This window comes from Ursus americanus, chromosome 13, assembly GCF_024610735.1.
Source record: "Ursus americanus isolate L20-20 chromosome 13, mUrsAme1.1.p, whole genome shotgun sequence".
In the NCBI taxonomy this organism is placed as follows: domain Eukaryota; kingdom Metazoa; phylum Chordata; class Mammalia; order Carnivora; family Ursidae; genus Ursus; species Ursus americanus.
In genome coordinates, this window is record NC_142139.1 from 34,381,577 (window position 1) to 34,399,376 (window position 17,800).

At 36.6% G+C, this 17,800-nt stretch overlaps 1 protein-coding gene across 1 annotated transcript in view; it reads right to left on the reverse strand.

Annotated features, from left to right (window-relative positions):
- Positions 1-17,800, reverse strand: part of ANAPC10 (anaphase promoting complex subunit 10) — a 92,149-nt gene that overhangs the window by 63,262 nt on the left and 11,087 nt on the right. Inside the window, exon 3 of the mRNA XM_045798902.2 lies at positions 4,031-4,121. Coding sequence (XP_045654858.1) covers positions 4,031-4,121 — 91 coding nt within the window. The remainder of the gene's footprint in view (positions 1-4,030; positions 4,122-17,800) is intronic.

Here is a 17,800-nt window from a genome sequence, read left to right on the forward strand (position 1 = left end):
AGGGATCAAGTGTTGTACAGAGTGTCAGAGCCCATATGGAAGTGAGCAGAACCTCTGAAGAGGACAGCACCCAGGCATGGGGTGTTAGAGCCTGAGTGGGGTGATGAAGACATCCACACCACAAGGTGGCCCAATACAGCATATAAGAGCCTTTGTGGAGCGAGAAGTCATCTACATTATAAGGTAGCCTATTATGGACTGTCAAGCCCAAAGGCAGATAAAAGAGGGCATTCATACCATACAGTGAGGTTCTGGAACCAAGAAGGGTTGGAAAAGTGGCCTGCCATGCAACATCAAAGCCCAAGTGAGCTGAAGAGAACATCCCACACAAGGGAGTGACTGATGTAAGATGCCAGTGCCCAGACCAGGAAAAAAGGTATCTGCAAATAGGGGAAAACAGAATGAAAAGAAAACAGGACAGGACAGGTTGAGAGCCTAGGTGGGGTGAAGGGGTATCTGTGTTGGGGAGGGGACAATGAGAGAAATGGAAGACTGGTTACATACAGGGGGATTAATGAGATAAGCAAGGAAGGAGAAGAGAACCAACCAGGTTCTCATTCATAAAGAAGGTTGGCTTATGAATAGAAAGAGAAAAAACTAAAATAAACCCTGTTTACTCTGGATTAGAATTGGAAGTGTTGGTATAAGTTTATGATTTGTATATGTGTGAAGACAGAGAAATAAATACAGACATAAATATGTTCATGTATGTATGTTTTGTACATATATCCCCTTACTGAGAAGGCTCAGAAATAGCAACATCCCGGGGCGCCTGGGTGGCACAGCGGTTAAGCGTCTGCCTTCGGCTCAGCGATCCTGGCGTTATGGGATCGAGCCCCACATCAGCCTCCTCCGCTATGAGCCTGCTTCTTCCTCTCCCACTCCCCCTGCTTGTGTTCCCTCTCTCGCTGGCTGTCTCTATCTCTGTCAAATAAATAAATAAAATCTTTAAAAAAAAGAAAAGAAAAGAAAGAAATAGCAACATCCCATAGCAATGAGCACACCCCATACAAGATGTTGTGTACTGGGTATGCTCAATGTACCAGACCTGATTTCTTTCTTTCTTTTATTTTTCTTGATTTATTTATTTGAGAGAGAGTGCGCAAGGGTGGGGGGCAGAGGGAGAGAGAGAAACTCAAGCAGACTCACCGCTGAGCAGGGAGCCCAACGTGGGGCTTAATCTCACGACTCTGAGATCAGGACCTGAGCTGATATCAAGAGTCAGATGCTTAACCGACTAAGCCACCCAAGCGCCCCACAAGATCTGGTTTCTAACTACTATTCTCCACTACAACACACCCGATCTTGGAGAAATGGGGCACACAATCTTGTGCCAGAACAAAAAAAATTGCTCAAATAATCACAGAGACTGTCAAAAGGTAATAGTGTCAACTGGAGGGGACTCCCACTGGCCAAATCTGAGGCAATTTGAGTGATGACAGAAATGATAATAATAGATTTAAAGCGGGTGAGTAAAACAGTTAAACTCTGAGTCCATGCTGATAGTAATAATTTTGAATAAAATGAAGGAAACTTTTCAGTGGAGAAGTTGGGTAGATAATACCTTAATCATATGATAGAAGTAAACATCATCAGTAATGGGACAAAATGCAAATCATGTACCCCAAGTAGTAAGATGCAATGACAAGCAGAGAACATCACTTCTGTGCTACTTTTCCTAAAGATGTACAACCTGAAGTTACTCGTGAAGATCAAAGAAACCAAAATTAAGGGACATTCTTTAAAATAAATGGCCTATAATCTCCAAAAGTGCCGAGTCAAATAAAGAGTGAAGAAATGTTCCAGATTAAAGGAGAGTAAAGAGAAGGGACATCCAAATTCAACCTGTGATTCAACTTTACTGGCACAATTGGTAGAACAGGAATGGGGTAGTAGAATTAAATGTATCAATGTTAATTTCCTAAGGGTGTATTGTGGTCATGTAGAAGAATGTCTTTCTTTATAGGAATGACATACAAAAAGCATCCTGGAGAGCTGAGACATACACTGGCAACTTACTTTGAAACAATTCAGGGAAAAAAATTGTTCTGTACTTGGAACTTTTCTTTAAGTCTGAGATTGTTTCAAAATTCTTAATCAATTTCCCTTTTCCTAAAACACTTATTTAAAAATGTGTTCCTCAAAGCCTTAGGCTTCCCTAGCCAGGGCAAGGGCTGAGTTAAGCAGGGAGGGCCTTAAGTTCCTGACTGTTTTAGTAAGTGTGGTTGAGAAACAGCTGAATACTAACTATAAAATGTTTTTGAAGTCAGGACTACTAAATCACATAGGTGTGACCTGAATAAGTTAGTTAATTTTTCTAAGTTTTAGCTTTTTCATCTCTAAAATGAGAAAAATGATAGTACCTACATCTTACAAAGATGTCCTGAGGACCATTTACAAATGATATATATTAACAACTATTAAATATTTAATTTAAACTTTTAATGAGATAATGCAATACCTGACACTCTTAATGCTCAATATATGGAACAGATGTTTTATTATTATTTGTTCAAAACACTGGCCTTCTGTATATAACTGTATTTGCTAAAAAAAAAAAATCCTGCTATTCTAATATAATACAATTAAATTAGGACACTCATTATACCAGTTTTAAGTAATGGATAGCTTTTATTCTCACGGAAACGAAATTTACCCTAGGCTATATAGTATAATGGTTAAAAGCACAGTCTCTGGGGTCAGAGTACTTGTGTTCAGTTGCAATTCTGCCACTTTTATTTGCTGTGTAACCTTGGGTAAGTTACTTAATTTATCTTAGCTGCTTCTGAGACTATAAAATAAGGATAAAAATAGCTGTAAAGGTTAAATGAAATGAATGGGTAACGCATGTTAGCAAAGTATCTGATATTTTAAGTCTTTAAAAAATATCAGGTGCTGTTTTTATTTCTGGTATATACATATTGAATACACAAGGACAGGAGTTGGCATACTACAACCCACTGGGTGAACTCTGCTCACCACCTACTTTTTTAAGATGAAGTTTAATAAGTATAGTTAAATTTAGCCAGTGTGCATTGCCTATGGCTGCTTTCATGCAATAATGGCCTGAGCAGTTGCAACAGAGACCCAATAGCCCAGAAGGCATAAAATGCTTATTATCTGGCTTTTTCATAAGAAATTTGCTCATCTGTGGCACCTATGTGGCTCAGTCAATTAAGAGTCTGCCTGCGGCTCAGGTCATGCATGATCCCAGGGTCCTGGAATCGAGCCCCATAATGGACTCCATGCTCAGCAGGGAGTTTGCTTCTCCCTCGCCCTCTGTGCACTCACTCACACTCTCTCTCTCAAATAAATAAATCTTAAAAAAAAAGAAAAGAAAAAAGAAATTTGCTTATCTGTACCCTCAGTGAGAAAAACAAACTAAAGGGGCCCCTGGTGGCTCAGTCAGTAGAGCATGTGACTCTTGATCTCGGGGTTGTAGATTCAAGAAAAAGAAAAGCCAACTAAAAATACATTGCTATAAAATGTTAAAATAGATGATATAAAGGAGGCAAGATAACCAAGTTAGCTGGTTTCCATCTATCTCAATAAATTCAAAGCAGTTGGAAAACATATGGTCATTTTCCTTTCCCCAAGAAAGTAAGCATTTCAAAACTGAAAATGTCCTTAGAGGTTCTAGGTTAAAATAATTTTTTTTCCAAATGGAAATACAAATTTGAGAATTACGTGAATAGACTATACCTAAAGAACTTACTATATCACTACAAATGTAGTTAATGCAATGAATTAAGGCATTCATTGCTTTGGGTCACAAGCAAAGCATATTTTTCAAAATAAATCACACTGAAAAGCATCTCTATGCAAAAGGAACTGTGTCAAGTACTATAAAGAATTCACAAAAGACAAGACTGAGTAAACTTAAAACACAATCTAGAGAAGTAGAAAAATAATTTTAAGGCTTATATAAAAACCAGAGTTAGGTGCATTTCACTATAATTTCTGTATTTCTTTCAATAGATCACTTTGTCCACTTAACCTACACAAATCGAATAATCCAAAAATGTATTACCTGAATTGGATGTTTACTAAATGAGGCTGGGAGCCATCTGATTGCCAATAAGTTTCAAGATTGTCATCTCGTAACTGATCCACTCCAAATCCTAAAACACAAGTGACAGTAAGTTTTCACGAACAAGAAAGAGCTATATATTCCAAATATAAAATTACCATTCACATTGGTCCAGAAAATGTGATGAACAGGATGGTCAATACTGTAAAATTTAAATTAACTAGAATTCTTCCATCCTCTTTACCAGACCTCAACTCTTAGAATATCGCTTGCACAGACAAAAGTTTATATTAGGGCAAGTGTTCTTGGTTGTCGGCTTTAATTTTTAAAGAATGTCTTTGAAATATACTCTAGAGACAACATGTATTCAAACCCAGTTTTTTACACTTTCTACAAGGTGGTAGGTAGGAATGATCCTCATGTCCTGTAAAATCAGATTGCATTAAGTTCAATATGCCATATATCTTTCTTGTGACAACAAAAAGGACAACTTAGAAATATTTTCAGAAGTCATATACATTTTGAAACTGTTTTTGATTAATCAAAAATTAAATTTGCCCAGAATCTCATATCATCTAGTCATTCCACATTAACTGAAGTAAAAATATCCTGTATTGTTTTTTCTTGATTAAAACCATAATAATGCATATTAATTATAGAAATAATTTAATGGTAAAGTGTGGATTTCTCAAAAACATTTAAGAGAAATAAATTTAACTTACATTTTAATTTTTTCTCTACGTACTATACTCATCATGGATCAAATTCAAAAGGTAGAAAAAAGAACACTGTGGAAAGTCTCTATACCCCCCCACTATCTAATTTCTCTCTCCAAATATAACCACTGCTATCAGTTTTTTACATACTCTTTCACAGATACAGTACACATATACAAGCAAATACATATATATTCTTTTTTCCCCTCTACACAAATAATGACATATACCATACATAGTTCTACACTTTGCATTTCTTTTTCACTTAACATATCTGGAAGATTCTTCCATATCAATAATAATAATTAATAATAATAGTAGCAAACACTGATATCACATTTACTAGGTGCCAGACACATTCTAAGTATTTTACATGATTATATCGTGTTAATATTTATTTAACTCCTATAAAAACTCAGTTAACCTAAACAGCTCCCAAATTTTTTAATGGTTATACAGTATCTCACTGTCTGGAAATACCATAATTATTTAACGAAACCCCTACAGGACATTTAGGCTATTTCCAATGTCTTCCTGTTACAAACAACACTGCAGTAAACATCTACCTATTATAATCTTTAAATCCCTACTAGTATTTCTGGAGGATGGATTTCTAGGACTAGAACCCTCGGTCATTTAAATTTTTAATTTCACAAATATTGCCAAATTCATCTCCAAAATGCATCTTCACCAATAATGTACAAAAACACCTATTCTTCTACGTAACTTGTAAAAACTAGGGTATCCTGAAATGTTTACACTAGGTTTTGAAGACCTAGTATAAAGACATGAAATATCTATTTAATAAGTTTTTATACGGATTAGATATTGAAATCATTTTGGACATCATGAGGCAAAATAAATTATAAAAGTTAATTGTACCTTTTTAAATTTTAATATGGATACTAGATAATTTTAATTTACATATATGTTTTGCATTAATTTCTGTTGGACAGGTCTGCTCTGTACTCATGCTAAAATGCAATCATTCTTTAAAGTATTTACTAACCTGATAGGTAAAAAATTGTATTTCAAACTTTCATTGATCATTTATATTTCTTCTCATAGAAAATACCTATTCATATTCTCCTATATTTTTACTGTACTTTGGTCTTTCTATTGATTTACAACTCTTCTACTATTATAGATATTAACCCTATGTCTGTTCCATGTGATCCAAATATGCTCTCCCTAAGTCTGTGATTTGTATCTTAAATTTGCACATGCTGCCTTTACAGTGTACACTAGTGAATGAGAGAGGTTTTCCCCGAGAAAGTAATTTTTACAATGAATTCTGAAGTACTAATAGGAGTTAGCTAGGTAAAGAGATAAAAGAGCAAGGTTAAAAAGCATTCAGTAAAGAGAAAAACATGTAATGGCTTGGGAAAAGAGAAGTGGAATCTATAGGAAACAAAGGTAGGTCCTTTTGGGAGCTAAGGCTACACATTGGGTTGAATAAGGAAATAAGCCAGACACATATGAAAGGAGTCAGATCATACAGACTCTAGTGCGCTAAGAGATGAAGTATAAATTATCTTGAAAAATACATCAGCCTACTGAAGAATTTTTAGTAGGTAAGTCATATGATCAGGAAATAATCAGATTAGGATCTTTAGATAGATTCTTCAATGCCAGGAAGGGAGAAAGCCATGATAAGCCATTGCAAGTGATCAGGGTCTGAATTCAGACAGTGACCAAGGCAAATGTTCGAAAAATAGCTTTCTATTGCCCCAAAGAAAATCTTAAAATATAAAAACTGAGCTCTCCATTATTCACTCTGTAACTCTTAGATCTGTGCTGTACAATATGGCAGCCACTAGCCACATATGGCCACTGAACACTTGAAATATGGCTAGTTCAACTTTAGATTTGCTATACATATTAGTTTTTGAAGACTAGTAAGAAATATAAAATATCTCATTAATAATAAGTCTACTTATATTGGATTAAAAACGTATTATTACAATTAATTTCACCAATGTATCCTTTTTAATGTAGCTATTAGAACAATTTATTTTTTTTTTAAAGATTTTATTTATTTATTTGACAGAGATAGAGACAGCCAGCGAGAGAGGGAACATAAGCAGGGGGAGTGGGAGAGGAAGAAGCAGGCTCATAGCGGAGGAGCCTGATGTGGGGCTCGATCCCATAACGCCAGGATCACACCCTAAGCCGAAGGCAGACGCCTAACCGCTGTGCCACCCAGGCGCCCCTATTAGAACAATTTAAACTACACATCCAACATGCATTATACTTCTATTGGACAGTGCTACCTTAGACCATGCTTCTATTCTTTCTTTATACATTATTTTTAAGGCTAATCCAGAATATATATTTCTGCAAGTTATAAGATAAAAAGTTGTTTTGCTACCAATATAAGGAGTTCTTAAGTTTTAAATCTCTTTCTCTTCTTACCAGCTTATGAGTTCCCTAATAGAAGATAACTCAATTAAACGACTCTTCCTTAAGAGCTCCACCATTAAATGTTCTATGATTAAAAGACCTTTTGTCACTAACTTTATTTTAGCTATTTGGGTAGTTTTTCTTTCTCTTCATTTCACAATTTTACCTGTGGGAGCTCAAAGAATTTCATAGAATGGTGTTTGCTCTTAACAAGCAAAATAAACATTAAACAAAAAACCTGAATAACTTATCCAGAATAAGAGATGTCCTGTAACTCAAGTAAGACTAATCATTTTAAATTTGTTTCTAAGATACGGCTTATGAAAATACAACGGTACAACTAAGTAGGCGCAATCTCTGCAATCCCGTCAAGAACCAATCAGTCTAAATCTTCACCTCTGGAGTACTAAGTATGATTATCGGCTTCTAATTCTTCAAAATATGTCTCACAAACAGAACATTTTATAAACATCTGTTTAAGTGCCAACGCCATGACTCATAGAGTAAATTTCTTTTCCAAAGCTTCCCACTCAGTATTATACCTCAATTCTTTTAGTCCAAACAAAAGAGCTAAAAGACAAATCTGTGATAAGTGCTTTAACAGGTACTATGATAATGCACACAAATGATATTACCCAGAAAAAAACTTTTATACGATGTACTGATTCTTAAAGCAGTGGTTCTCACAGTATAGTCCCTGGACCAGCAGCATCATTGTCATCTGGGAACTTGTTAGGAATTCTAGACCTACTACATCAGAAACTTTCAGAGTTAACCCCTTTGAGAGTCTGTATTTTAATAAATCCTATAGGTGATTCTGATGCATGCTAAATTTTTAGAACTACTGTTTTATGGCAAGTCTTCTCAGCCTGGGCACTAGTGATAGCGTGCACTGGATAATTCTTTCAGGGGCAGGGAGTGTCCTGTGCATTACAGGATATTTAGCAGCATCTCTGGTCTCTATCCACTAGTTGTCAGTTACAATCCTCCCCATGCCAGCAGTTGTATCAATCAAAAACATCTGCAGACAATACCAAATGTCTCCTATGGGGCAAAATCATTCCCAGATGAGAACCACTACTCTAAGAAAAAGAAAACCAGCATTCACCTATGGTTACTGTTATTGCTTAATAAATATCCACTCTTCTCTACCCATCCTGCATGGGAAGAAAATGATTCTGTACTCCAGTCATATTGGAGCCTAATCATGACTTGTTTTGGTCAACACAACGTGAATAAACATGACACAAACAGTGGTTTTATTTAATTTAATTTATTTTCAAAGATTTTATTTATTTGAGAGAGAGAGAAACTGAAAGAGAGAGGGAGCGCATGAGTTGGGGGAGGAGTAGAGGGAAAGAGAGGGACAAGTAGACTCTGAACTGGACTTAGAGCCTGATGCAGGGCTCATCCCAGGAACCCAAGATCATGACCTGAGTGGAAATCAAAAGCTGAACACTCAACCGACCAAGCCACCCAGGCACCCCCAAACAGAGGTTTTAAATGTGCTTGCAAGTCTGGCTTAGCCTTTTGAATGTTGGCACCCCACTAAGACATCATGCCTGAACACATGGAGCAGGCCTGGACCCAACTGACAACCTAGAGCCAAGTCATAACCAAGTAAGAAATGAGTTTTGTTGTTATAATATAGCACTGAGAGATTAGGGTTGTTTGTTACACACCATTAGTGCACCAAGAGCTAACTAACACAACATCAATAGATGAGATACATTTGACTAGCCCAGCTTAGATTCCCTTTAGGAGTAAAACAGACATTATCACCTAAAACATATCTTTTAACACAAATCCCTTCACATTTGCTAAAGCACTACTATAACTAGGGCATTATCTTTACTCTGAAGACACAAAGATAGAGAAAATGTGGTCTCTGTGGAGGAGTTCATCTATCTAATGCACAATCTATGCCGTGACTATATACATTTAAACTAATTATAAATAAAATTTAAAATTTGATTTCTCAATAACACTAGTCACATTTAAAGTACTCAATAGCTACACATAGCTAGCAGTTACCTCACTGTACAGTCCAATATGTTCTACTGGCCAGCACTGAGGGACTTAAGCAGATAAATTATGATATACAGTGTTCAGTGCTATAATAAAGAAATGAAGAAATAAACACAAACACGTGAAGGCTAACAATATGCTACTAAACAACCAATAGATCAATAAAGAAATCAAAGAGGAAATCAAAAACTACCTGGAGACAAATAAAAATGGAAACACAGCAGTTCAAAATATTTGGGATGCAGCAACAGCAGTTCTAAAAGGGAACTTTCAGAGATACAGGCCTGCCTCAAGAAACAAGAAAAGTCTTAAATAAACAATCTAATCTCAAACTTAAAGGAACTAAAAACAGAACAACAAACAAAGCCCAAAGTTAATAGAAGGAAAGAAATAATAAAGAGCACAGCAGAAATAAATGAAATGGGCTAAAAAAACAATAGATCAATGAAACTAAGAGTTGGTTCTCTAAAAAGATAAACAAAATTGACAAACCTTTAGCAAGACTCGTCAAAAAAAGGGGGGGCACACATAAATGGCTCAGTCTTGTAGTTAAGCATCTGACTTGTGATTTTGGCTCATGTCATGATCTCATGGGTCATGAGATCAAGCCCCACATCGGGCTCCACACTCAGCAGGGAGTCGGCTTGGGATTCTCTCTCCCTCTGCCCCTCTCCCCACTCACACCGCACTCTCTCTCTCTCTCTCTCTAAAATAAATAAAAAAATCTTTTAAAAAAGAGAGAGTAGGGGCGCCTGGGTGGCACAGCGGTTAAGCGTCTGCCTTCGGCTCAGGGCGTGATCCCAGCATTCTGGGATGAGCCTGCTTCTTCCTCTCCCACTCCCCCTGCTTGTGTTCCCTCTCTCGCTGGCTGTCTCTATCTCTGTCAAATAAATAAATAAAATCTTTAAAAAAAAAATTAAAAAAGAGAGAGGACTCGGGGCGCCTGGGTGGCACAGCGGTTAAGCGTCTGCCTTCGGCTCAGGGCGTGACCCCGGCGTTCTGGGATTGAGCCCCACATCAGGCTCCTCCGCTATGAGCCTGCTTCTTCCTCTCCCACTCCCCCTGCTTGTGTTCCCTCTCTCGCTGGCTGTCTCTGTCAAATAAATAAATAAAATCTAAAAAAAAAAAAAAAAAGAGAGAGGACTCAAATAAATAAAACCAGAAATGAAAGAAGTAACAATGGATACCACAGAAATAAAAAGGATTATAAAAAACTACTATGAAAAATTATATGCCAACAAATTGGACAACCTAAAAGAAATGGATAAAATTTCTAAAAACATACAATCTTTTAAGACTGAATCAGGAAGAAAGAGATGAACAGACTGATTACAAGTAACAAAACTGAATTGAAAAAACTCCCAACAAATGAAAGTCTAGGACCAGAAGGTTTCACGGATGAGTTCTACCATTTAAAGAAGAGTTAATACCTATTCTCCTCAAACTATTCCAAAAAACAGAGGTGGAAGGAAAATTTCCAAATCCACTCTACAAGGTCAGCATTACCCTGAAACCAGACAAAGACATTAAAAAAAAAAAATTACAGGTCAATATCCCTGATAGATATGAATGCAAAAATCCTCAACAAAATTTTAGCAAATGGAATTCAACAATACATTAAAAAGATCATTGACTACAGTCAACTGAGTTTACTGCAGGGATGCAAGGACGGTTTAATATCTACAAATCAATCAACATGATAAATCACATTAACAAAATGAAGGATTAAAAAAACATATAATCAGCTCAATAAATGCAGAAAAACATTTGATAAAGTACAACATCCATTCATGATAAAAACTGTCAACAAAGTGGGTTCACATACTTTAATGTAATAAAGCCTATATATGAAAAACCCACAGCTAACATCACATTCAATGGTGAAAACCTGAAATTTTTTCCTGTAAGATCAGGAACAAGACAAGGATGTCCACACTCACTTTTAGTCAACATAATACTGGACGTCCTAGCTACCGCAGCCAAATAAGAAAAAGGAATAAAAGGCATCCAAATTGGTGAAGAAGAAGTAAAACTGCCACTATTTGCAGATGACATGATGCTATATATAGAAAACCTTGAAGACTCCACCAAAAACTATTAGAACCAATAAATGATTTCAGTAAAGTTGCAGGACACAAAATTAGTAAACAGAAATCTGCTGCCTTCCTATACACCAATAACAGAGCAGCAGAAAGAGGAATTAAGAAAATAATCCAGGGCCACCTTAGTGGCACAATCCATTAAGTGACAGACACTTGGTTTTGGCTCAGGTCATGATCTCAAGGTCCTGAGATGGAGCCTCGGACTCTGGGCTCAGTGAAGAGTCTGCTTGAGATTCTCTCTCCCTCTCCCTCTGCCCCTCCCACTGTGCTCTAAGATAAAAAAATTAAATGAATAAATAAAAAAAAAAGAAAATAATTCAATTTACAATTATATCAAAAAGAATAAAATACCTAGAAATAAATTCAATCAAAAAGGTAAAAGACCTGTAAAATCTGAAAACTATAAGATATTAATGAAAGAAACTGAAAATGATAAACAAATGGAAAAAATATACCATGTTCACAGATTAGGGAAAAATTAATATTGTTAAAATATTCACACTTCCCAAAGTAATCTACACATTCAATCCAATTCCTATCAAAATACTAACAGTATTTTTCACAGAACTAGAACAAATAATCCTAAAATTTGTATGAAATCACAAAAGACCCTGAATAGCCAAAGCAATCTTGAAAGAGAACAAAGCTGGTTATATATCAATCCCAGATTTCAAGCTATGCTGCAAAGCTATAGTAATCAAAACAGTATAGTACTGGCACAAAAATAGACATATAGATCAACAGAACAGGATAGCGAGCCTACAAATAAACCCACACTCATATGGTCAATTAATCTATGACAAAAAAGGCAAGAATATACAATGGGGAAAAGACAGTCTCTTCAATAAATGATGTTTGGAAAACTGGATGGCTACACGAAGAATAAATCTGGACCACTTTCTTACATCATATACAAAAATAAACTCAAAATGGCTAAAGACTTAAATGTGAGACCTAGAACTATAAATCTCCTAAAAGAAAACACAGGCAGTAGGGGCACCTGGGTGGCTCAGTCAGTTAAGCGTCTACCTTCAGGTCAGGTCATAACCCCAGGGTCCTGGGATCAAGCCCCACATCAGGCTCCTTGCTCAGCAGGGAGTCTGTTTCTCCCTTTGCCTGCTGCTCCCCCTGCTTATGCTCTATCTCTCTCTCAAATAAATAAATAAAATCTTTAAAAAAAAAAAACAACATAGGAAGTAACCTCTTGGACACTGGCCTCAGCAACGTTTTTCTAGATATGTCTGTTCAGGCAAAGGAAACAAAAGCAAATATAAAGGGGCCATCCATGCTGTTGTGAACAAAGGCGCCATCCATACTGTCGTGAATGGCAAGATCTCATTCTTTTTTATTGATGGACTTAGAGGTCCATCTAAGAGATGCTAAGAGAAATATTATGCTAAGAGAAATATTATTATGCTAAGAGAAATTATGCTAAGAGAAATATGTCAGACAGAGAAAGACAAATACTGTATGACTTCACTTATGAATCTAAAAAACAAAATAAGTGAACAAACAAACTGAAACATAAATACAGAGAACAAACTGGTGGTTGCCAGAGGGGAGGGGGGTGCTGAGGGGTTGGCAAAATAGGTGAAGGAGATTAAGAGGTACAAATTTCTAGTCGTAAATAAATCACAGGGATTAAAATAAAGCATAGGGAATGCAGTCAATAACATTGTAATAATGCTGTATGGTGACAGATGGTAACTACACTTATGAAGGTGAGCATCATGTAATATACAGAATTGTCGAATCATCATGGTGATACCTGAAACAAATACAACATTGTATGTCAAGGAAACTTCAATTTAGAAAAAAAGAAAGAAAGAAAATGAGATGAAGAATTAACTAACTTCATGATACACTGTCTTCTCTTGACTGCTATCCACGATCTCCCACTCTCCTAGTTTTCCAACAAGTTCAGCAGCTGCTTCTCCTTAGTTCCCTTTGCTGATTCTTACTCCTGCTGCTCTGCCAGATCCCTACATCTTTAAGTGCCCTGAGGCTTTACTCTTTTTTCTAAATACAGTCTCTCCTTAGGGAAGTCAATCCAGTCCCAAGGCTTAGAATATCATCAATATATTGATAATCCTCAACTTTGTACTTCCACCCCAGACCTTTCCCCAGAGCTCCAAGCTTCTATACTCAATTGCCTAATAAACACCTCACTAGAATGCTGATCTCAAAACTAATGTATCTGAATCATAACTTTTTTTGACTCAAAACCCATTTATTTCCCCCCACCTCACTTTCTCAATTTAGGAAATAATACTGAGTTATTTAGCCAGACACATAAGAGTCACTCTTGAATCTTTCCTTTCCTTTAGTAAGTCATGACTTTTTCACCTCTAAAAATACATCCCAAAGTCATCATCTCTCTCCATATCAACCATCATCAGCCTATTCCAAATCAACATCATCTGACACAAATTACTGTACTAGTTTTTCCTCCACTGGTCTATACCATTACTATCCCACCAGTCATTATTTTCAGTGGCCATAATGATTTTTTTTAAGAACAACAACAAAAAAAGATTTACCCTCTACCTTTGCCCCTCCCCCTCAAAATATAAATAAGTAAATAAATAAATTCTGCCATAGAAATTAAAAAAAAAGAAAGAAACCCTGTATCAGATCATCTCTCTTTCCTGCTTAACATCTCCAGTGGCACCTGTTTGTACTTCAGATCCAAATTGTACTTCAAATCCAAATTCAATCAGAATTCATAATCTGGCCCATGTCTAATTATGTCTCCAACCTCATCTTCTACACTTCTTCTTACCCACCATCCTCTAGCCACACTAGACTTCTTTCTGAACCTCAAACATGACAAACCATTTAGCTTAGAGCCTTTGGAACTAGCTGTTTCCTGTGTCAGCAAGGTTCTTCTCTGAAATCTTTGCACAATGAATTCTTCTTAACATTTACATCTCAGCACAAATTTCTTTTTCTAAGAGAAGCCTCTCTTAATCTACTTATTATATTGCTATTTTATTTTCTCCAAAGCACATATTGCTATTCAACCAGAAACTCAGTCAATGATTACAATTGTCAGTTATGGCATGAACTTAAAAAAATTAAAATTTAGTGATTTTTTTTTAAAGAAAAACAGAACTTACACCATCCAATTATGCCTCTCAAAATTAATTCATAAAAGCAATGTCTTGGTAAAAGACATGAATTGAGTGGAAAATATGTCATGGATCAGATGTTTACAAAATACAGCCTCAATAAATCCTTATTTTTGTTGGCTTATAAAGTGTCAAATATGGAGTCAAACACAGAAGACGTTTTTCCCCTAATTTTCCCAATTTTGTTTCCCAACATGATATGAATTAAGTGCTTATGAAATTAAATGATTAAATAATATAACTGTTATAATGCTAGCAGTCACACAAATCTGACCTTTAGCTCTTCCAGTCTCTTGGACAGAGAATGACAATTGTGCTGAATTGTGGAATTGTTTTGTGATGTGTCTTCAACTAAGCTGAATCTACTAAATACATTCCAACTTTAATCTGAGTGAAATATTGAACCAGTATTTAGAAGACAGAATAATTTTTGCAGAGCTCTATACCACCTATCACACTGTAGCAGGCAAATAAATTCGTACCTCCAACAAACTGTTATCAACGTTTTGAAAGTTTATTAAGTCTATTATTCCTTCTGGTTCAGTCATTAAGCATCTGCCTTTGGCTCAGGTCATGGCCCCAGAGTCCTGGGATCAAGCCCCGCATCAGGCTCTGCGGGGAGCCTGCTTCTCCCTTTCCCACTCCCCCTGCTTGTGTTCCCTCTCTTGCTGTCTCTCTGTCAAATAAATAAATAAAATCTTAAAAAAAAAAAAGAAACAAATTATTTAAAAAAAATTTATTTAAGTCTTCCTTCTATCACTTCTCACCTGAATTATTGCATGTCCTCTAAATGATTGCTTAACACCTCTAACCTAGCTTCACTTTAATCCATCCTCTACACCTCTCAAATGTGAACAACACTGAGTGTTATACTCTGCTACTTAAAATTTTTCAATGGCTCTGTACAATAAAGTAACAACTGTTTAACAAAGCCCTCTATGATCAGGCCTCTACCTAACTAGCTAGCTTCACCTATGCCACTACCCTCTGTTCTAGTTTTACTTACAATTTTTGAATGAGTTACGCTTTGTCTAAGCTGTACGCCTCTGTACATAATGTTCTTCCTGCCTTTATGTCCTTATTCAGTGAAATTATATTCTTGCTCCATCATGGAGGACTAGCATCCCCATGAAGCCTTCCCTGATCTGTCAGGCAAAATCAATCACTTTTTCCTCTGGGCCCATACTGAGCCCATACTTAGTGGAAAGCAGTATGACACCGTGGAACCTGACTGCCTTGAGTCACAGCATTCCCACTAATTATGTGATCATTGCCAAATTACTTAATCTTTCTGTACTACAGCTTCCTCATTTAGAAGATGATAAAAATAACAGTACGTATTGCATACACATGTAAAGTACTTAGAACAGGACCTGTCATTTAATAAGCACTAAATAAAAGTTATAAATCATTACACTGCATAATAATGACTAGTTCAAAGCTATAATTCCTCCACTAGATTGTGAACTCCTTGATAGTAAGGATTCTGTCTTTTTTTTATCTTTTACTAACAGTGTTACAGACTTCAGCAATTATCTGCTGCCTAGAAATGAAAAATATCTGACCATAGAGAAGCAAAAGTTAAACAACCTTCTCATCCAGTTTCTCATTAATAAAGAGCATTCACTCTTTTATGTATAAAATGATAATCACATAATGGTAGTTCACTGATGGACCCAAAGGTGATGGAAGTACAATGTATGACACAATGCTGATGAACTGCATGACTTTCATACCTAACACATTTTGTAGTGATCCCACCACTCTCCTGGCAGTGGAAGTATCGTTCTATTCTGTACCTCCAAGATGTCAGAGCTGTGAGGCATCTTCAGGGAACCAGTTATGCGTTGCCCTCTGCAAACTCCATAGCATAAAGGCATATGAACTGACATTGATTTATACCCCATTATTGATATAGTAAGGCACAGGTGAATTATGCTACTAGATCAAGCAAAGGGAGGTGTTCAATTTGAGCAAATTCACAGAATTATTTCATAGTATAAAGAATATCAGAAACTTCTGAAGCAGTCCAGGATGTAGGAAACTGGAAAAAGGCATCACTACCATTCAAACAAGAAGAGGCTAGATAAACCACAAACTCATAATTTTTCTTGAAAACAAGAGAGCATGAAAAAATACAGCACCCAAAAAGCCTAAAATCCAAGCAGGGGCAGCTCTCAACCTCAAGAGAAAAAGGATATATAGCCTGTCCCAACTGTGGTAGAGCATGGGAGGAAGGAGCAGTAGCCAAACAAACACATAAGACATTAGTCAGAACTTGCTAAACAAATTGTAAAGGCCAAGTGTGGGCTAGCATAAAAGTACAGCAACCCTGGTAGTCCCAAATATAAGGGGAACTCACATTGACTCTCAGACTCTTTCCCAAGGGTCTTCAACGTATATGAAACAGAAAGATTTGGAGAGCAGGAGACTAGAAAGTGTACTTCAATCATAGATGCATGAAGAAAGGAACTGACCACCACTACAAGAAAAGCAAAAAGACCCACCCCCTTCCCAAACCCTTTTCTCCAAAAGAACAAAGGACTTAAGCTGCTGGAGGATGAGCATCAAACATACTGACTCCAGGACAGACCCTTCTTTGTTGGGAGAAGAAGAAACCCTCTACACCCGGGGTAGACTCAGGAAACAGTCCTTCCTCTGGGGGGGTAGGGCAGAAAACTCTCCCACAAAAGACCAGCCACAGATCCAAGGCAGAATTTGGGTATCATAGGAGGGACCAAAATGCTGAGAAAAATTTTTATTTTTTTTTAAGTTCATGCCATAACTGACAATTATAATCTACCTTGCAGGCCAGGCATACAAAGGCTAAAATCGTAGCTGGACCTGGAGAACAAGGAAGCCCTACCTCTCATCCCTTGCACTGAGTGACAAGGCACAGCATTCTACTGCTGAAGGCAGGGCAAGAGCATGGAGACAGACGCACTCTGAAGCACAGGGGTGCAGAGATAGCTGAAAACTGAAAATGGAAGAACATTAAAAAAAACTCTTCTGGCTTGAGAACACAGGCAGTAACCTCTTTGATACCAGCCACAGCAACTTCGTTCTAGATATGTCTCCTGAGGCAAGGGAAACAAAAGCAAAAATAAATTATTGAGACTTCATCAAAATAAAAAGCTTCTGCACAGGGAAGGAAACAATTGACACAACTAAAAGGCAATCTACAGAATGGGAGAAGATATTTGCAAATGACATATCTGATAAATAGCATCCAAAATATGTAAACAACTTATAAAATTCAACACCCAAAAATGAATAATCCAATTAAAAATGGGCAGAATACATGAATAGACATTTTTCCAAAGAAGACATACAGATGGCCAAGAGACACATGAAAGATGCTCAACATCACTGATCATCAGGGAAATACAA